The sequence below is a fragment of the Populus nigra genome, chromosome 10 (assembly GCF_951802175.1).
Source record: "Populus nigra chromosome 10, ddPopNigr1.1, whole genome shotgun sequence".
Lineage (NCBI taxonomy): Eukaryota > Viridiplantae > Streptophyta > Magnoliopsida > Malpighiales > Salicaceae > Populus > Populus nigra.
The window spans coordinates 4,270,679-4,292,362 of record NC_084861.1 but is presented as its reverse complement, the minus strand read 5'-3'; the positions used below and the strand labels follow the sequence as shown (position 1 = coordinate 4,292,362).

At 36.5% G+C, this 21,684-nt stretch overlaps 2 protein-coding genes and 1 pseudogene across 3 annotated transcripts; 2 read left to right on the top strand and 1 right to left on the bottom strand.

The window, feature by feature from the left end:
• Positions 1–1,337: 1,337 nt before the first annotated feature.
• Positions 1,338–3,142, bottom strand: LOC133705210 (NADH dehydrogenase [ubiquinone] flavoprotein 1, mitochondrial-like; annotated as a pseudogene).
• Positions 3,143–6,589: 3,447 nt separating this feature from the next.
• LOC133705665 (urease) lies at positions 6,590–15,447 on the top strand. Of its 2 annotated transcripts, XM_062130993.1 has the most exons (19): positions 6,590–6,754; positions 6,863–6,996; positions 7,221–7,294; positions 7,636–7,681; positions 8,093–8,198; positions 8,905–9,047; positions 9,176–9,286; positions 9,844–10,007; positions 10,135–10,510; positions 10,641–10,749; positions 11,417–11,556; positions 11,733–11,870; positions 11,958–12,049; positions 12,625–12,754; positions 12,831–12,989; positions 13,858–14,025; positions 14,233–14,367; positions 14,701–14,772; positions 14,872–15,447. In XM_062130993.1, exons 2-19 carry the CDS (start codon positions 6,871–6,873, stop codon positions 15,091–15,093), a joined length of 2,511 nt encoding a protein of 836 aa, XP_061986977.1. In that variant the 5' UTR covers positions 6,590–6,754; positions 6,863–6,870; the 3' UTR covers positions 15,094–15,447. The 2 variants fall into 2 exon arrangements, with proteins under 2 accessions (XP_061986977.1, XP_061986976.1); XM_062130992.1 differs by having other exon boundaries at positions 6,590–6,996.
• A 1,187-nt stretch (positions 15,448–16,634) lies between these two features.
• Positions 16,635–21,395, top strand: LOC133705630 (lipoxygenase 6, chloroplastic-like). The gene is made up of 9 exons (XM_062130938.1): positions 16,635–17,410; positions 17,535–17,812; positions 17,908–18,145; positions 18,243–18,575; positions 18,667–18,752; positions 18,846–18,953; positions 19,479–19,780; positions 19,864–20,130; positions 20,389–21,395. Exons 1-9 carry the CDS (start codon positions 17,002–17,004, stop codon positions 21,146–21,148), a joined length of 2,781 nt encoding a protein of 926 aa, XP_061986922.1. The 5' UTR covers positions 16,635–17,001; the 3' UTR covers positions 21,149–21,395.
• Positions 21,396–21,684: the final 289 nt, after the last annotated feature.

Genomic DNA, 21,684 nt, shown 5'->3' with positions numbered 1-21,684 from the left:
AACATAATATTTAATTTCCTAAACTAAATAGGAAAAAAAAAAACTAAGCCTTGAAAACCCTCCTGCTGCATCATCTTCCCTCTTTATTGATGACTCTTTCCTTGTGCTCAGTGCCTAGCACAACACAGAATTCTGTAATTTCAAGTGAGGTCCCTCATTCAAGCTTAGCACATACTTGAATGAACTGTTCATAATTTTGTAATGCAACAACTTTAGCATTCCAAACAAGAAGTCTGTTGTTCACAAATCACCTTTAAAGCTGCAGCGAACAGCCTCCATTTGAATTCTTTTCTCCTTAACTTGCCATAAAATGAAACTACAAATTATTGACAACATTTTCCAGAAGTGTCCAAAGACATGTTGAAAGCACAACAATGAACGACGAGTTATCCTTCCCACACATGTTAAAACTAACAGGACTGCTGGTGCCCGAGGTCAACTAACCAGCAACCACCCACACTATACGGTAGTTTCTTCATTTATCTCAAGAAGTTCATGAATAAAGCATTTCCTGCACAGAAGAAAGAAAAGTCATTTTTGCTCGGGTAAAAAACCTTGGAAAAACATAGAAAACAAGTCAGTATCTAAATACATTCTCTACCTCTCAAAAAGGTGTGCACGTTCGTTGTAATGTCTGAGTATACTCGATGTTGCTAGAGATTTTCACCTGTCAGACTGCGCAGCACTATTATTATGCTGTCTTGTGTTTAAGAAAGACTTGTGCTTAGGTTCAAAGAGAGGAAAGAAAGCCCTTCTGGGAAAGTCAAAAATGCCTCGGGAAGTTTAAAAACAGAAACACTGATTGTATCTTTCACGTTGCTAGAAAGGAAGAAATTGAAGAAAAAAAAATGTATCAAGATCCTTATGTTTAAGGGCATTCTTCCTACAGAGTTGTAAGCAAATGTCAAGATTTGTAATGGTTAGAGGGAATTCAGGATAGTGAAAAACCCTCCGATCCTCTTAAAAAAGGTTCAGTAGAGATTGAATAGTTTATTCCTCTCTTCCCCCCAACCCCCATCCAAAAAAAAAAAAAACCCTCCTATACATAGTGCAAGAGGCTGTCTGGAAAAAAAATTCATTCGCTTCTGGCATGCCTTCCCTGTTTCTGATGTTCTTCAAGAATAAAAACAGACACAACACTGTCCAAACAGGGAAACAAGAGAACCAATGCAGTGATTATTCCACCTTCCAAAATGCCTGCCACAAATCAAGCTTCTTTTTCTTTTTTCTTTTTCTTTTTTCTATTGGTGGGAAATTACTGCCTAATTTGAATAAACAGGGGACATTGGCCCTCAATCTGCCCAGGCTTTACAAGCTTTTATCCAGGACACTTCTAATTCTGAAACAATAATCACAACCACCCATGTATATTAATGAACCAATAGGAAATCATTGTATATTTTCTTTTTAATGTCTACTTAAGAACAATAAGATGCAAGTAGAAACCAGCATAAAATTCTTAAGCAGCAGCCTCCAGCAATTCCCTCTCTGCACGCTCCTTGATCCTTCTCTCAAGCTCCGGCCTAAAATGCCTTATGAGACCAAGCCAAGCCGCAGCATCACCCAAGGCGCAGATCGTGTGGCCTTCAATCTGTTTGGTCACCTCCTGGAGCATATCTATCTCTTCCAACTTTGCATTCCCAACCTTCAACCTTTCCATAATCATCCAAAGCCATCTTGTTCCCTCCCTGCATGGGGTGCACTGTCCACAGCTCTCATGCTTGTAGAAGTAAGACAGCCTTGCAATTGCATCCACAACATCAGTAGATATCCATCACAATCACTGCTGCAGTACCCCATCCTGACATGACAGCCCTTAGTGCATCATAGGCCATAAGCACATCATCACATGTGCTTGGGGAGCAGTGGGACAGAAGAAATGCCTGGTATTACAGCAAGTAAATTGTCCCCTCCACCTCGAACACCTCCACAGTGCCTCTCTATTAACTCCTTCAATGGAATGCTCATCTCCTCTTCAACTGTGCAAGGCTTGTTCACATGACCTGACACACAAAATAACTTGGTCCCAGAGTTGTACATCGGCCCAAACTTGCAATCCTGTCTGGACCATGCCTTAAAACGGTGGGAGAGACAGCCACAGTTTCTACACTTGTAACAGTGGGGGGCAGCCATACAGCCCAGCATTAGCTGGGAAAGGAGGCTTCAATCTTGGTTTCCCTTGTTTTCCTTCAAGGCTTTGTCTCTTCACCACAAATGTAAGCACCAGCGCCTAAGTGAATATGGACATCAAAATCATAACCAGATCCACACGCATTCTTGCCCAACAGCCCTGCTTCATAAGCTTCTTTTCTGGCTCTTTCCAGGTTTATTCATTCATTCACATATCCACCCCTAATGTAGATATATGCAGCAGAAGCTCTCATTCCTACCCCAGCAATCAAGCAGCCCTCTAAGAGCTTGTGTGGATCATGCTGCATGATTTCCCTGTCTTTGCAGGTCCCAGGTTCACTTTCATCGGCATTGACAACAAGATATGAAGGGCGACTGTCTGTTGTTTTTGGCATAAATGACCATTTGAGGCCAGATGGGAAACCAGCACCACCGCGCCCTCGGAGGCCAGACTTCTTAACTTCATTAACAATCCAGTCAGAACCCTTGAGCACCAAGTCCTTAGTTCTATACCAGTCACCCCGTTTCATGGCACCTTTGAGGAAAGGATCGTACAATCCGTACAAATTGGTAAAAATTCGGTCCTGATCTTTGAGACCTCCAAAAGGGGTTTTCTCTGGAGGTGGCGGAGGCTGAGGAGTACCAGCATTTGATGCAGCTTGGGTACTAAATAATCTGAAACCAACTCACAACCTCTCTCTTTGACGCTGCACCAAAGCTGCTCTTTGCAAGGAAAAAATACCCCTAATGGGCGCCTATGCAAGAAAACCACAAATCAGCATATGCCGTAACATTATGAATTTCATATGTTAATTCAAATGCCTAATGTAACATCCACATCCACTACATGTTTTCTTAAGAACTCAATTCACAACAAAACAAACATAGAACTTGCATAACCATACTGATAGCACGACTACTAACAAGTACAGCTGAAACCCATCAATAAAATGTGACTCACCAGTCCACGAATAGAACTCAAATATACCACCAAGCCCGCACCCATGCCCATTCCAGAACAACAACAAAGAAAACTCATTAACAACCAAAAACAACAGTCCACCACAAACACAAGCAAATTCTAACTTCCAAAACAGATTACAGATTAGGCTCTGTTTTAACACTAAAACCTAAGCCAAACACATTGATTAAGCTAAACTAATTAAAGCTTCTAAAAAAACCTGGATCTAACACAAAGAATTGTTTAATGATCGTTCATATACTGTACTAAAACATGATTATCGACAAGAACTAAGAAAAATCATGAAGATTAAGCGATACCCTAAGACAGTGATAAATGAATTTAAGAAAAGAAAAGAAGGCATCAGAGAGGGCAATACCATAGCAAGAAATGTAGCAGGCGAGCTTTGATGATTCGAGAGAATCGGCTACAACAAATCCAGATGAGAAATGAATTATTAAGAATATATGGAAATCATAATGTCACTGAGTATGCAAGATGGACGGCAATGATTTCTGATCTTAACGGGAATGCCCGTGGTGACTACGGGTAACACGTTGCAGAGACACCCGACTGCTGTTATTGTGATTCTCACGGCGTTTTTCTTAACGTGTAAAAATATATTAAAGTAGTATTTTTTTTATAATTATTTTATTTTTAATATTAGTAAATTAATATTACAAAAAAAGTTAAAAATTAATTTGAAAAATATTTTGATATTTTTTTATTAAAAAAAAACAATTAAACTACCATAAATAACTATACCAGTATTTAAAATTGTACTCGTAATTATTTTTAAAATATTTTTTATTTAAAAATATATTAAAATAATATTTTTTTAAAATTAACGTGTTAAAATAATTTAAAATTATAAAATATTAATTTAAAATAAAAAATAAAAATATTTTTTTAATACAAAAATAAATAATTAGTCCCAAAAATCAGCGGTTCTGATTCACGGATCCTTTCAAGACTGCCTTACGTTCAGAATTCAGCCAGGATCATTAGCTCAAGTTGTTTTTCGGAGCATAAACCCAAGCCCAGTTACGCTTGAGAAATGATACACTGACCACGCCTTTTCCTTCCGCTAGAGCATACAGGTGCATTTTGGTCCTAAACTTTTATAATTACACAAAAGAGTCCTTGAATAAATAAGAAATCTTACCATTTTATCATGTTTATCCCTTCCAACATCCATGGAATTACAAGACAAAACTATGTAAGGAAGAGGTGCTTTAAGGAAGATAGCTTCAATCGATGCTCGGCTTACTTGTCTACGCTAGACCCAACTTGATGTTCTCATAACAGGTTCACCATGGGAGTTCTACTAAATAATTCATAAATCATTACAGTAGGTTTAGAATTGTAGCGGTAGTGATTTAAAATATTTTTTTGTTTATAAATATATTAAAATAAATTTTTTTATTTTTAAAAAATTATTTTTAATATCAATATATTAAAAGAATCTAAAAATATAAAAAAATCATTTTAAATAAAAAGAATTAAAATTTTAAAAATATAATTTATACTATATTTTAAAACACGCCCCTAATAATCTAACAATAATCTAACAAGATGTTAACATGAAACTACTTCACATGAAAATAAAACTAAAAATAAAAATAAAAAAGTCTTCCACACTATGAAGTATGAACAGATTAAGATCGAATGTTCCTAAACTATAGGCTCCGTTTGTCTAAGAGGTGGAGTTTGTGTATTTTGAAAACGCACCAATACATGTGTTTGGTTACCATATGTTACAACAATTTAAAACATGGATCCCACCAGTAAAATGAGGTAGGATCGTGATTTTAGAGAAGCAGTATTTTACTGCTTTTTTGCAAGTTCAACCACAGGTTGAACTTGCTAAAGATAACAGAGATAGGAAATTATCAGCTTTTCCTCTTCTCTGTTATTGCTCTTCTCGTCCATTCTTTGCATTCATTTCTTTTCATTGCGCACAACAACAATTCAGGAAACAATTACTGCTACACAACCAACAACAATTAAAATGATGGCCGGCGTCTTTTTTTTTTACATTCGGTTGTCATTAATTTTGTCTTGACAATAGAAAAACAAGAACAGCAGCAACCCATTTTACTGCAATTAACAACCCCTAGACATGGACATTGGACGTGCTTCATTCAATTATAAATTATTGTTATAATACGTTTAGGTTTTTTTGCTAAATTTTAATGGTTGTAAGATTACTTTTTATGTAATTATTTATTAATATTTTGAATGAAGTCCTTTTAGGTAATTATATCATAACATCAAATTAAGCCATAATTTTTAACCAAACACAATAAATTATTTTTTGTTCAACCTCAATTTCAACTATAGTTTTAACTAAACATATATTTTTCCAAACCAACCACAATTAAAAGTATTTTTTATAAAACTATTTTTTTCAAACCACAACCACAACAACCACCGCAATACCAAACGCACACTATGTCGCGTATCATGAACTCATTGCCACGTCACTTCCATACATTCGCAATGTACGGGTCAACCCTGTACAGGCATAAACTTTAAAAGACATCTGTACAAATTGTGGTGGATCTGGCGGTGGAGCTTGGCAATTGGCCCTTTTAAGCTTCCTTGCCTCTGTTATCGTGCTACTTTAATCAGGGGATCCAAGACCGATTAAAATATTTTCCCTAACCTAATTATTTTTCCAAGCATGCTTGGTGATAAGGATTGAAAATAACAACGGGACTCGTCATGCCACACCAACTTGCTTAATAAAACAACTTAGGAGGACGGCCATTGATATCAAAATCCAAAAAAAAAAAACAAAAAAAATAAAGTAAATGGAGAAGATTGATTTAACTGGTCATATTCTAAATTTATTTTTTAAAATTATTAATTCTAGTTTCATAAATCTTAGAATCACTAAAGACTTATTTATTAATTTTAAGGTACATAAAATTAATTAAAATACGTACAAGTTAACACGAATATCTATGTTAATAAAAAATAAATACAAAAACTTTCTCAAATAAAAATATTTTACTGGTTAGAAGAATGTATAAAATTGATAGTTATTTTTCAAAACTAATTCTTCTTAATATAAGTTTGTAAAAATAAGAGAAGAATTTCATTTTGGAAAATAAAATTAGACTCGTAATTAGCAAGTCGCAATATAATTAGTCTTAAATCCATTTTTTTCATATAGTACAATTTTGAATATACTAAGGATATACATGTTTACATGGTGTTTTTTTTTAATTTGATTGTTTTTAATTATTTTTTTATATTTTTAAATTGTTTTAGTATGATAAGGTAAAAAATAAATTTTATAAAAATAAAAAAATATTATTTTAATTTATATTTAAATAAAGAACACTTTAAAAACAATATTAATATTAATTGATAAATATTTTTTATGAAAATTATTTTAAAAACAATTTTTTTTTATCATAAATCACAAATGAAAGGAAAATACGTAACAAGTAATTACTGTACATTCCAATAAAAAAGTCTCGCGGGATTCAAGCGAGAAGCGACAAACACCATTTTCAACGTAAAGCATGGCAAGGTACAGCGCATACACTTAGCAGCAGGAGTTCGTCACTCCAAAACTCCCTCGTCCTTTCTGTATCTTTCATCATCTTCACAGCAACGATTCCCGGCCGATAGGAAAGAAAGCAAGAAAAGGTCTCTTCTCTCTCGATCTATATCAGCTTCCCTGATTTTCACTCTGAAATAAAAAAAAATTTGTGAGATTGGATTGGACTGACTTGGAATTTTGATAAAATTATTAAGAGGGAGAAATGAAACTGACACCAAGAGAGGTGGATAAGCTAGGACTCCACAATGCTGGATTTCTCGCACAGAAACGCCTTGCTCGAGGCCGCAAGCTTAATTATACCGAGGCCGTTGCTCTTATTGCCTCTCAGGTAATTTACCTTTCTTCCTTTTCTTTGTGTGTCCAGCTCTAGCACAATAGCACTGATTCTACGTTTTTATGAATGGAGAATAATTTTAACACCAGGCCCCCCCCACCCCCCAACCCCTTTTATTTAATAAAAAAATAGTGTTATTTATATTTTGAATTCATTTATTTGCTATAATTTATAAGAAAAATAGAGGTGCCTAACGCCTATGGTTTTCTTCTTTATAGATTTTGGAATTTGTTCGCGATGGTGACAAGAGTGTAGCTGAATTGATGGACATTGGGAAACAGATACTTGGAAGGTAGGTATAATAATAATAATAATGATAATTATCTTAATTAATATTTGTTCTAGTTAGTTAATCTTTCTTTGATGGAGTTGCAGATGAGATGTCTCGTTAAGACACATGCTCCTCCTGTCTGTAATATTAGTAGACATATAGGATTTCTCCATAGCAGTTAGTTACCTGTGATTGTCACTAATGATCCGTGGAGTGGAACTTTTTATGAGATCTTGTTTGTTTTCTGAGTTTATTTGTAAATTGGCTTTCTGTTGAGACGCTGTTTTTTTTATTAATTAATATTGAATTTGTGTATTAGAATTTGTTAATTTATAGGGTGATTTGTCTATCTTTAATAACAGGAGACAAGTTCTTCCAGCAGTTCCACATCTTCTCGATACTGTACAGGTATTAAGAAGCTTCATTAAGTTATAAACAGCTTTGAAGTCATGCTTTATGAACTTTATCAGTTATCACACTATACATCAATCCAAATTCCCTAATGCGGATAGCTACTTTGTGCCTCAATGAATTATGAAAGAAGATGAGGATTTAATGTTTCTTGTTTGCAAGTATGAGTATGAGTGATGCATCAGCACAAACAAACAGGAAAGGGATAAGAGGATCAAGGGTATAAAAAATACTGTGTACTGTAGTTTGAAAGTGGAAACCTGGCAGATATTCTGCTTATGTATTGATGTCTACTTGATGAAAAGATGATGCCAGAATATATGGTGTCAGATCTTTCATCAAACTAATCAACTTGATTATTCATCATAATCTTCCATAAACTACCTTATTAAGTAAAACTAACTGTAGGTTGAAGGGACATTTCCTGACGGGACCAAGTTAATCACTGTACATAATGCGATTGCTAGTGAAAATGGGAATCTGGAGCTAGCTTTACAGGGTTCTTTTCTTCCAGGTAAGGGCTTACCTTGGGGATGTCCCATTGTTTGAAATACTTTATTAATGAACCTGATCTGAGAAGAGGAGCTTCTAGTGAAGCTGCTCTGTTTTACCTTTATACTTAATGAAGGTTCAACTTCAAAATAAGCATTATACAAAACCCAAGATTTTTTCTGAATGAAAGTATTTGTACCCTTAATGTTTCTGTTGTTGTTCGCTGATAAATGTTCACAGTATGTTGTTGTCTTCTCTCTGTTTATTGTTTATTGTTTATTTGTTTTATTTACAATGCATTTTTTCCTTTTTACTTTTTTATTTATTTATCTTGTAAGAAACTGGTTATAAAAAATTATTCTTGTTCCATGTTCTAAAGCCACAAGTTTTTTTCTTGAGAAGATCATTGTGCATATTTGAGGAGTGACTTGGGAAATATGAGAAGATAGGTACTATTGCATTATGGTCTCGGGTTGGTTGGTGCATTAGAGAACTTAGAATCAAATTATTTTTAACTTGACAGAAAATTTCACCCGCATATCCCGCCTCTCATCATCCCCGCATTTTTACACTCTTCAATCTTCCATGATGTAGTTTGTACTTGAAATGCTCTATTATGATCCTAGCTTTCCGTGCACACTAGTGTAGTATTACGTGAAGGCTAGCTTGTACAAACTTGTATGCAATTTAGTTTCTAATTAACTTGATGGAGGGAAATTATTCTGCAGTTCCTTCTCTTGACAAATTTCCTGCAATAGAAGATAATGAAATTCCTGGTGCAATAATCTTTGGAGACGGGAATGTCATAATTAATTCTGGAAGGAAAGCAGTAACCCTCAAAGTCATTAACACTGGAGACAGGCCAATTCAGGTGCTCTTGCTATGTGCTATTACAGTCGTCTCTTCCCAGGATGCCCAGCCTCTGTGTGACAATAAATTAAGCAACTGCGTTGATGTCTTTTCATTATTATGTTTGTCAATGATACACCATTGTTTCAGGTAGGCAGCCACTATCATTTTATCGAGACAAATCGGAGTTTACTTTTTGATCGAAGAAAAGCACATGGCATGCGCTTGAACATCCCAGCTGGGACAGCCATACGATTTGAGGTTGAAATTTGTAACTCTTACTGATTTTATCACCTTTTCTTGTTTCAGTTATTTAATTTCAGTGAAAGCATTTTTCTATATATCTTTCTGTTACATTTAGTTTTCTTACAGAAATTGTAAAATGTGGCATATTCTTGAATGCTAAGAAATCTTGGGTGCTGGACTGCTGGTAAATTACTCAACTTCAAAGTATTCTCTGCATGGTGATTTGAAATGTTAATGTGTTGAAAATTGTGGGTAGGAGTTAAATGATGCATGATTAGGAGAACCCATCCAGCAATTGAAAGTTCCTGGCATAAAATATGACAAGATAGTAAAGATTTTGATAGCATACTTGTAGATTATTATTCCAAGGAGCAAGTTGATATTAAGATATCCCAGGGTATTTATTAGGAGAGAAGTTAAAATAACCTCTCTCTATCTCTTTTTTTGGTTGGAATCTTGTGGTATAAAGTTGTTTCCTAACTTGGTATCATCTACTGTAGTCTTATCTATTTCGAAATCAATCCTGCCGTTGCATTTTCTGGGATTTACTAAAGGTTTTTCTACTTTGCCAGCCAGGGGAAAGTAAAAGTGTAGTGCTTGTAAGCATTGGAGGTAAACAGGTGATTAAAGGTGGAAATGGCATTGTTGATGGGCCTGTTGATCATGAAAACTGGACCAATATCATGGGAAACATAAGGAGGAGAGAATTTGGGAATCGAGAAGAAGAAAATGCTAGGTTTAGAATTTCTTGCCTAGCAATTCAGCTGCTTGTTGCTTCTATTCTGTGTTGTCAAATGGATTTATTGATTACCCTAGTCAGCCACACTGATTAGAGATAGTGAAGATGCCTGACTTTTTTGCAGTGAAGGTGTAATTGGAGAAGGTTCTGCATTCAACAATACAATTTCTCGTGAGGCTTATGCTAACATGTATGGCCCTACTGCTGGTGACAAAATTCGTCTTGGTGATACCAACCTGTATGCTGAAATTGAAAGAGATTTTGCTTTTTATGGTGATGAATGTGTCTTTGGAGGTGGAAAAGTTATAAGGGATGGAATGGGTCAGTCATGCGGACATCAACCAGCTGACTCACTTGATACTGTTATAACAAATGCTGTGGTCATTGATTATAGTGGAATTTACAAGGCAGATATTGGTATTAAGGATTATCTTATTCATGCTATTGGAAAATCAGGAAATCCAGATGTCATGAATGTTCCCTCTGATATGACCATTGGGGTAAGCTCCATCTTGTGATGTCAAAGACAATCAGAATTCCTGATGTCAGCCATGTCAATGACTCATTTGCTCCACCTTTTTCTTATTTGTCTCTTATAATTGGTTTAACACTGGGGTTATTTACAATTAGGTTAACACCGAGGTTATTGCGGGGGAAGGAATGATTGTAACTGCAGGGGGCATAGACTGTCATGTGCACTTCATATGCCCTCAACTCGCATTTGAGGCGATATCAAGTGGTGAGCTATATAACGAGAAATACTTCAGCAGGAAACTGCACGTGTAACACACACAACACATTATATTCTTGTGTAGACGAGATAGGATAGAAAATAATTAATAATCATGCTATTTACTGGATTTCCACTTAAGCATGTGCCTTCCTGTGCATCAGTAAACATTATTGCCTTTATATTATGCCTGGCATTTTAGAAAGCTCCTGTGATTGCTCCCAGTCATCCTCGGGTGCCATGATAAAAGTGTTAGGCTACCCAATGCCAGATGCAAGTGCAACTGTGGGAATATGAGCCTTGAGATGGTCTGAGGAGTTGGTTATATCCTTGAACCTAAACATGAAAATTCCCTGTTTACCCCCTGCTATTCCTGTCTTCTCTATTTGGAAAATATAAATTAAGAAAATATGCTATGTTGGACAAGTAGATTCATGGATGTAGGTTCAAATAAAAGCATATTCAGAATCATTTTTGAAAATTATCTTGCACACATTTTCTGTATTCTAGCTTAAAATGAACATCTGGACTGTGGATATCTAGAAATCTTATTTGTCATCTTTTTCTCTGAATAACTTGAGTAAACCTGTATTGCATTAGATGATGAAAACTGAAATGAACATCCTCGGGGTACATATAATAGATATCTCATTCCACAACTTCAAAATATATGTAGGCATTACAACACTTGTGGGAGGTGGAACAGGACCTGCTGATGGGACACGTGCAACGACATGTACTCCTGCTCCTTCACATATGAAATTAATGCTGCAGTCTACTGATGACCTGCCTCTAAACTTTGGCTTCACTGGAAAAGTATGTTCAGATTTTTTATTCTTTTTTACCTCCATATTTACTTCTCTGTATTGAACACATCTGAAGGATAGGAATCTCATTTTACAACTTCCCTAGTAGTATAAAAAATTGTTGCGAACCCTGAAAAGACTGTTACCTATTTTTCTGCTTCCAGTGATCACATTTATTTAATTTAGGGTAATGCTGCCACACCTGAGGAGCTACATAAAATCATCAGGGCTGGAGCAATGGGACTGAAGCTTCACGAGGACTGGGGAACTACTCCTGCTGCAATAGACAATTGTTTGACTGTTGCAGATGAATATGACATTCAGGTCACTTTCTTGAAAGGAAAAATCAGGGAAACTCTCATGTGTTATGTATTTAAACCAGAATTCTTTTTTTATATTGCATTTTGGCAGGCCAATATCCATACTGATACCTTGAATGAATCTGGATTCGTGGAAGATACTATTGCTGCATTTAAAGGAAGAACTATCCATACTTATCATAGGTAGATATTGAATCTCTGATTATTTTTCAATTTACAGGTTCTAGTGTGACTTAAATAACAATTTCTAAAGGAACAAAAAAAGGAAAACAGTTGTATCTATTTTCTGTGATGTCCTTTCCCGTCAACTAATGACGGTAGTTTTCTAACGAGACGTGAACTAAAAAGATCTTGATTAGCAAAGTTCTTGGTGGCTGTCCTGTATTCACTTAAATCCTGTTAATGGTATGACATTAACCATGGTCAGAGATCTCTACCTCTCTGATGATGTACTTAACATCTTTGCTTTTGAATACTTAGCTATTGGCATCACATTATCTGCAGTTGCAGTAATTTTTCCTTTTCATGGTAGCACCTAATATCTCTTTCTTTGCATGTTTTCAATCTCTTACTTTTTTGTCTCTGTTCCTCATGAACCTCAAGTTGTTGCGATCAAATAGCTTTTTCCACTTACTAAAGTATTACTAGCCTATTATAACTGTTTTACCTCTGAGTACAATATTCATGTGAACTTTTACCCTTTTATTAATTATTCCACTTTCTGCTCTTTGATGTTTATTTTGATTATTTTTGGACAGTGAAGGTGCAGGTGGTGGTCATGCTCCAGATATTATCAAAGTATGTGGTGTAAAAAATGTCCTGCCCTCATCAACAAACCCCACACGGCCATATACTTCCAATACTATAGATGAGCATCTAGATATGCTGGTATGATGGGATGCTGAATCTAAGCATGTAGAATCTATACAGGTGTTTCGTTCTCATTTTGTATTGGATGATGCAGATGGTCTGCCATCACCTTGATAAAAACATTCCAGAAGATGTAGCTTTTGCCGAATCAAGAATAAGGGCTGAAACAATTGCTGCAGAAGACATATTACATGATATGGGAGCGATTAGCATTATATCTTCCGATTCACAGGCCATGGGCCGCATTGGAGAGGTTCATCAATTTCTTGTTTTGATTAATGAGCACTTTTTTTTTTCAATCATTCTGCTTCATATCTTTCTTTGACAATCATTATTGTTTCCTTGCCATTGCTAGCTTGACTTGATCATATGGGTTTTGCAAGCTTAAAGGAAACCTACTCTAGCATTTTGACAGATATGGTTTTTTACACAATACAGGCATACCTGGATATTGACTAGGTGTAGTTGTGATAGAATTAAGGATCATGAAAATTTGTAGTCAGAATGATATGTGCATAGAAAGAAGAAAAATAAAAAGAATTGGCATGCATGGCTTCCTGACAAAATTATCTAGCTATAAACTATCGTGCCAGTAAACCCAGCATGTTGAAATAAACTTAGAGGACAAAATACCTTTAAAAGTTGATGGCTACAGTAACATCCTACTGTGGCATGGACCTTATCTGCTATCTTGATTTGCTACAATATTGTTGGGTTAAAATTGGACTCATTACGCAATAAGCTACTGACACGACATCTTATAATGAATCACTAACAAAATATATATTCTTTAGATAATTTACAAGGCTTCCAAAAATGGAACACAGAAGTCCAGTTTTCATGCTAGCTATTTTTGCATCAGATATGTTCACGTGGGAGAATCACAAGTCTTTGTTTTTCTTCTTCTTCTTTGATCTGGCTATGGATGTGCTTGCTATACTAGTGATCAATTTGCAATTCCTCAACTGCACTATCCATTGAATTTTTCAAAGCTGTTGTTTCTTTAACCTCTGACACACTAGCAGGTAGCATATTTCTTGTTGTATTCCTAAATTATGGCTCTGCATCCTTAATAACTGTGCAAGCTGAGGTTGAAATTTAGTCCCATTCTGTCTTGTCAGGTCATAAGTAGAACATGGCAAACTGCTCACAAGATGAAATCACAAAGGGGATTGATTGGGCCTGGTGGATCAGACAATGACAACTTTCGCATCAGAAGATACATTGCAAAGTACACAATAAACCCTGCAATAGCTAACGGGCTTGCTAAGTTTGTTGGTTCAGTTGAGGTATGCTAGTTTAAACCTCCACAGGCCAAAAGTTATCACGCACAAATTCTTCCAAGGATTCAGAAATAGTTAATTGCAATAGTTCAGTTTGTACATGACAAACATTATCAATTTCTGTTTATTCTGTCAAATGGACATTATGGTGGAATGGAATCAATTAATTTTGGAATCTCCCTTGCCTTTCATTAGTAATATATGTTCCTGCAGGTAGGGAAGTTAGCTGATCTTGTTTTATGGAAGCCGTCTTTCTTTGGGGCAAAACCAGAAATGGTGATTAAAGGTGGTGCCATTGCATGGGCTAACATGGGGGATGCAAATGCAAGCATCCCTACACCTGAACCTGTAAGATTTGATACCACTAGTACGAAAGTAAGATGCATCATATGACTAATTATCACTTTGCTAATGTGACAGCCATGTGAATTTTATACTTATGCTATGAAATTTATGATGAACATTTTGGAATCTCGTTTTTTTGGTTAATCATGCATCTCTTTAGTGACAACTTCAAACTAGCGTTTGGCAATTTTAAACAGGTGTAATGAAAAAAAAAAAAACATTAGGAGGATTATTACCCGGAACAGTATTTCACATGTTTATATGGTCTGAAAATCCAAGTTGAGTTTTCAAAGATGCATATAGATCAAAGAGCAAAATGTAACATTTTTGTTGCAGGTGATTTCAAGGCCAATGTTTGGAGCATTTGGTAAGGCTGGGAGCACTCACTCCATTGCTTTTGTCAGCAAGGCACGGTTCCCTCTTTTTCTCTCCCATATGCTTGTGTACATGATGTTGCTTTATATATACATATATATGAATCTTTTTTCTTTTATTCCTTGTGCACAGGAAGCTGCAGACAATGGGATCAAGGCAGAGTACGAACTCAACAAGAGAGTGGAAGCTGTGGGTGGTGTTAGGAAACTCACCAAACTCGACATGAAACTCAATGATGCCCTTCCAGATATTACAGTGGATCCAGAAACATACACTGTAACTGCAGATGGCGAGGTTCTTACATGCCCCGCTGCCACCACAGTTCCCCTTTCACGTAATTATTTTCTATTTTAGCCATCTTTACAAATTTAAAACACCATGATCAAATTGGCAGAAATGTTGATCCTGACGTTTATCTTATATGGGTATAGGATGATCACTTGTTTTTCTTATTGCAAATTTGGGCCAACTGTTTTCTGCCTTTTGCGCTTATACCGAAACCTAATTCTGTTCCTGTTGGGCTCCTTGTTGACATAGAGGATTCTGGGCAGATGTCCCAGATATTTTTTATGGAGAAAATAAAGGAAATGTAGCCCCTGATGATATGCTGCAGGCTCGATCCTTCTAAGATTGGAATTACCTTGTACTTTTTTTAACCCCATAGAAATTTACTCTTTTTTCTAAGAAATTAATTCGTTCTTTTTTTAAGTATTTTAGCCATCACAATTAATCAATGCATTTTTTTTTTAATTCTATGACCATGTGTAGGATAAAATGGTAATTTAGGTGCGTCTATAACTTTTTAGCTATGGTGAAATATTTAAAACTATGTTTTACAACGAAGCAATAAGTCCACACATTTTTTACGGTTTTATCCTTTTGGATCAAGTTTTGTGTATCGGAATTAAGTTTATCTCTTATTTAATTAAAAATTAATTATCCTCATTGAGACTATTGATTTCCCTGTGCTTCCTTTTTTTAAGGGTCATTGAAAAAAAAATAATGCTATTTTAGATTCATCCAGTTAATTGAGATTAACATGTTCAATTCTAACCCAATAATAATTAATTAATTTTTAATTAGAGGGTTAGAATTAACTGCTTAAAACAGTATCTCAATACATAATTTATATATAAACCTTGTTCAAGATACAGATATTTGGTTCGGTGCACCCAAGCTCCCCCAAGATAGATAGATAGATAAATAAATATATATATATATATATATTTATTTATCTATCTATCTATCTTGGGGGAGCTTGGGTGCACCGAACCAAATGTCTGTATCTTGAACAAGGTTTTCAAAATAAGATTTATACCTCGCCATGCGGTATATGAGCATTAATATTAATAGGTAAAAAAAATCATACCAAAAATTATATATAAAAAATATACCTCCTAACCCCAATTTACTTTACTAACTCAGCCACCATTTTCTAATTTTACTATTAATATATTTTTACATTAAGATTCTAAGAAATTGGTATAATATGAAGCGATTACAAACTCTATTCATCCACTATGATCAAGTCTAGTCTAGACTATCAAGCAAATAGGTTAAAATAAATAATTTTTTTTTGTCGAAACCAGGACAAAGATGGATCATGGTTCTCGAACTCGTGGTAGAACCCATCCTTATCTTTTATTAAGCGTGCATTATAGTCATGAAGTCGTCAGCTTTCTTCCAGGAGAATTGGCTTCGAGGGGGCAAAAATTTCAAAGGAGAAAGGAGTAAGATCAAACGAGAGAAGATAAGGGTCACGGCTTTGCGTTCATGATAACATTACATGGAATTTTTGTTTTTCTTTTTGGATCAAACGGCTATAAACGTCCAGACAGCTTCTGTACTGTTTATTATAATTTACAAAGGATTTCTTCATCTTCCGTTTTTTTCTCGAAACCTCCTCTTTTTATTGGGGTGATATTTGCTCTGCTTTGGAACCCCCACAGTTCATTGAAACGTAGCTCTTGTGCAGCCCAGCTACCTCATTGGCACGTATTTCCACGCTCCATTAACTGAGATTGTGCAACTGAACTTGTCAAACATCATTAAAGTAAGCATGGTGAGAAATACAGAAAACATAGAAAGAGATCACAATCACCATTATCGACTGTCTCTCTCACTCAGACACTTAAAACTCAGTCCACGCAGTTTTCACAAGCTGCCAACTCTTCTCTCACTGTCTTGGGCAGGGAAACTCCATTGATTCTGCCAGCAGCCTCATTTTTACCTTGCCAAGTTGTCAACTTTCTTTTCATCACCATGTGTGCGATGAAACGAGTATATTCTCCTTTCAAGTCAGAGCTCACTTTCCGACTATCTCCGGCGACATCCAGAGCCTGGAAAGATGGGTTTTTCTGGAAAACCCGAGTGCCATCTGGATCAAAGGTTAGTTGTACGCCCGGGTCAATCCGAGCAGTGATAAGCAGTGATGACAAGGCTTTGGAGCCTTCTAGTAAGGAAGCTAGTAATAAAGAAGTCGATGAGATAGTGTTACCGAGTTCTAGTGATAAATTAGGAAAAGGAGGGATAGATGTGAGGGCAGTGATCACTATAAGGAAGAAGATTAAAGAGAAGATCAATGAAAAGATTGAAGATCAATGGGAATACTTTGTTAATGGGATTGGTAAAGGGATCCTGATTCAACTTGTCAGTGAGGAGATTGACCCTGGTAATCAGTAGAGCATATTCCATTGCTTAGAAGAATTTTTCAATGATTTTTTTTTTAACATTATTTGCATGCTAAAACCTGCATCAGTAACCAAATAAGTTTCTTTGCTCTGTTGTACTTGTAGAAACCAATTCAGGGAAGAGTGTACAGGCTTCTGTGAGGGGCTGGATACCAAAGCCATCAAATAATGAGCATATTATTGAATACGCAGCTGATTTCACTGTTCCCTTCGATTTCGGGAATCCTGGGGCAGTGCTTGTTACCAATCTTCATGGCAAGGAGTTCTACTTGATGGAGATTGTAGTTCATGGTTTTGATGCAGGCCCCATTTTCTTCCCTGCAAATACGTGGATTCATTCGAGCAAAGATAATCCTGATAGCAGAATTATCTTCAGAAATCAAGTGAGCGTTGTTTACTAGGGATTTCTTTGTTTTGTTTTCTTTACCAAGCTTTTGTGTTTCATTTTGCTTTTGCGATGGGCACATGTTGTACACAGGCACATCTACCATCTCGAACACCACCTGGTATTAAAGATCTAAGGCGCGAAGACTTGCTCAGTCTCCGTGGTAATGGAAAAGGCGAGAGAAAGCCTCATGATAGAATTTATGATTATGCTCTTTATAACGATTTAGGTAATCCTGACAAGGATGACGAACTTGCTAGACCAGTCCTGGGCGGTGAAAAGTGGCCTTATCCTAGGCGCTGTAGAACTGGTAGACCTCCAACCAAGAAAGGTATCGTGTTCTCCTGAGAATTTATTTGAACTACTTCCTGACATTCTTTCAATACTATTCTGATTGGTTATGCATTGCCTTGAGTGATTTCATTTAGATCCAAAATGTGAAACTAGAATCGAAAAGCCACATCCAGTATATGTACCTAGGGATGAAACTTTCGAGGAGATCAAGCGGAACACTTTCTCTACTGGAAGGTTGAAAGCTCTGCTTCACAATCTTATTCCAGCTATTGCTGCTACACTGTCAAGTTCAGACATTCCCTTCACGTGCTTCTCTGATATTGATAAGCTATATAATGATGGTTTTATTTTAAAAACTGAGGAGCTAAGTGAAATAGTCCAGAATCCCTTTTTGGGAAATTTTATGAAGCGGGTTCTTAGTGTGAGTGAAAGGTTGCTGATATATGATATTCCAGCTGTTATAAAGCGTAAGTACTCTTTCCCTTCCTCCATCTTTCCTGCATGGCTTTTCTATACTATCTTTCTCTTTTTCACCTTGTCTCTGTTATATCTGCCTAGGGGATAGATTTGCATGGTTGCGTGATAGTGAGTTTGCTCGCCAGACTTTGGCTGGGGTGAATCCAGTGAACATTGAGATTTTAAAGGTAGTATTTCGAATCTTACTCAACTTGTCGCTATTAACAGGTTGTAGCTTTTTTGCCACACCCCTTAGTCTGTAAGCTACTTCAATTTTGCAGGAATTTCCAATTCTCAGCAAACTAGATCCTGCTGTGTATGGCCCTCCAGAATCAGCAATCACTGAGGAATTAATTGAGCATGAACTTAATGGAATGAGTGTAGAGAAGGTATCTGCATCATGCATAATCTGTTGCTTTCATGCTACATTTACAGAAGCCTGCTTCCATTGTTCTAAATCTGGAAAAAACAAATATACATTTGGTGATTCGTGCCTTCGATTTTCATATCGTTTTTCTGGTTGAAATGCTGATCCTGTTTCGAATCCTATATTGTCACACACCTTTTTGTATATGGGCTCCATTGCTGGAAATTTAATATTGGTGATTGGGCAAATCATATGCCCTTTATCAATCGCCTTACATTCCCAGTATCTTGTTTGGCTTATGTGGAAAGACATTCTCAAGGTTGTAGTTTGCCTAGATTTTCATACTGATTGGACTTAACACGAAAAGAAATCTTTGACTTTTAATCAAAGTAGTCTGTAACATTAGCTGGTTCTATTACCTCTTAATTTTTCATGGCTAGATGAATTACAAAGCAAAAAAATCCACAACATGAAAAAAAAAATGAAATCAGTTTGTGCTGAAGAACTGGATTCCTCTTACGCTGGTTTTTGATACTTGATGACGCAGGCAATTGAAGAGAAAAGGTTATTTATCCTCGATTACCATGATATGCTTTTGCCATTTATCGAGAAGATGAACTCCTTGCCAGGAAGAAAAGCTTATGCATCAAGGACTGTTTTCTTCTATGATCAGGCTGGTATTCTAAGGCCAATAGTTATTGAGCTTTCACTTCCCCCATCACCCTCTTCACCTTGCAACAAACATGTTTACATTCATGGGCCTGATGCCACGACACATTGGATCTGGAAACTAGCCAAAGCTCATGTCTGCTCAAATGATGCTGGTGTTCATCAACTAGTAAATCACTGGTAAAAGAAAAGATTGTACTCAATGAAATTTAAAAAAGCAAGGCATTCACGTTTCTAACCTGTGGGTGTTTTTGAATTCTCAGGTTGAGGACTCATGCCTGCATGGAGACTTATCTAATTGCAACTCACAGGCAGCTTAGTGCAATGCACCCCATTTACAAGTTGCTCCATCCCCATACACGTTATACACTAGAAATTAATGCACTTGCACGGCAGAGCTTAATAAATGGAGGAGGAATAATTGAGGCCTGTTTCAGTCCTGGAAAGTATGCCATGGAGATTAGCTCTGCAGCCTACAAGAATATGTGGCGGTTTGACATGGAGGCATTGCCAGCAGATCTTGTTCGCAGGTAGAACTGGAGTGCATTTTAATTTCTTAAACTCTTTGTTTATTTTTCAAGCTTTTAGATACTTTCTGGTGATCTGACCTGTCTGAAGCAGCGGCTATTGCAGGACTGGACTGTTAGTTGGGTCTATTCCTGACCTCCCACTTTTTTCATGTTTTTAATGCATAACTGTTTCTAAACATCACTTGCTGTATTCTTGTTCCAGCCTTCTTGTAGAACAAATGATAAAAAAAAAAATCATAATTGTGATGAAATTTTCAGGGGAATGGCAGTGGAGGATCCTTCGATGCCTTGTGGAGTGAGGCTTGTGATAGAAGACTACCCTTATGCTTCAGATGGACTCCTCATTTGGTCAGCCATAAAAGAATATGTAGAATCTTATGTTGATCACTTCTACTCTGAGCCTAACTCTGTCACATCTGATATTGAGCTCCAAGCCTGGTGGAATGAGATAAAAAACAAGGGTCATTTTGACAAGAGGAGCGAACCATGGTGGCCTAAACTCGATACCAAAGAAGATGTATCTGGCATACTTACTACAATGATCTGGATTGCATCAGGGCAACATGCTGCTATAAACTTTGGGCAGTACCCCTTCGGAGGGTATGTGCCTAGTCGTCCTACCCTCATGAGAAAACTCATCCCGCTAGAAAATGAGCATGATCATGAAAAGTTCATCCGAAACCCTCAGCATACTTTCCTGTCATCTTTGCCAACTCAACTTCAAGCCACCAAAATAATGGCTGCTCAGGACACTCTGTCGACTCACTCCCCAGATGAAGAGTACTTGGGTCAGGTAAGCCACCTGCACAGCCATTGGATCAATGATCACAAAATAGTAGAATTGTTCAATAGATTTTCTGCTCGATTAGAGGAGATTGAAGGAATAATAAACTTGAGAAATAAGGATGCCCGCCTTAAAAACAGAAGCGGTGCAGGTGTTCCACCATATGAACTGCTCGTTCCAACTTCAGGCCCTGGAGTAACAGGTCGAGGAATCCCCAATAGCATTTCTATCTAAAAGGTTAGCCTGGTTTAAAATCATTGTAAGTGTCAGATATTGCTGCCTTTGCCTAGCATATACCACTTTCTTTCTCAAAGAGCTTGTTCACCTAGCATCTGCAATAAAATGTGAAGCGTAGAAGCAATTTCTATGGTATTCATATTTAGAATAAGCACCTAGAGCTTTGTGAATACAGTATATGACGTAGAAAAAACAAATCAGAAAGATCTAAAGTTTGAATACCAGTGTGTTTGGGTGGTAGAAATTATTTTTGATGTGCTTTGATCGATTAAAAATGGAAGTTCTTTGCATACTCGGGCCTTGGTAATGGTAGGAATACACAATTATCTGTACTAAAGGATTTCGTCAGGGTTCTTTGTATGTAGATTTAGAGGCAATTGGAGTGTTCTAGACTTTGTGCTGCTACCACAATGATGCTTGATTTACGCGCATTGGTTTATCATGTGTACTTCAAAAGTTTAGAGCAGTGGCAAAATCTGAACTTGTAGAATCCAGGACCAGATCTTTTTTTCAAGATTGCCAAGAAAAGGGTA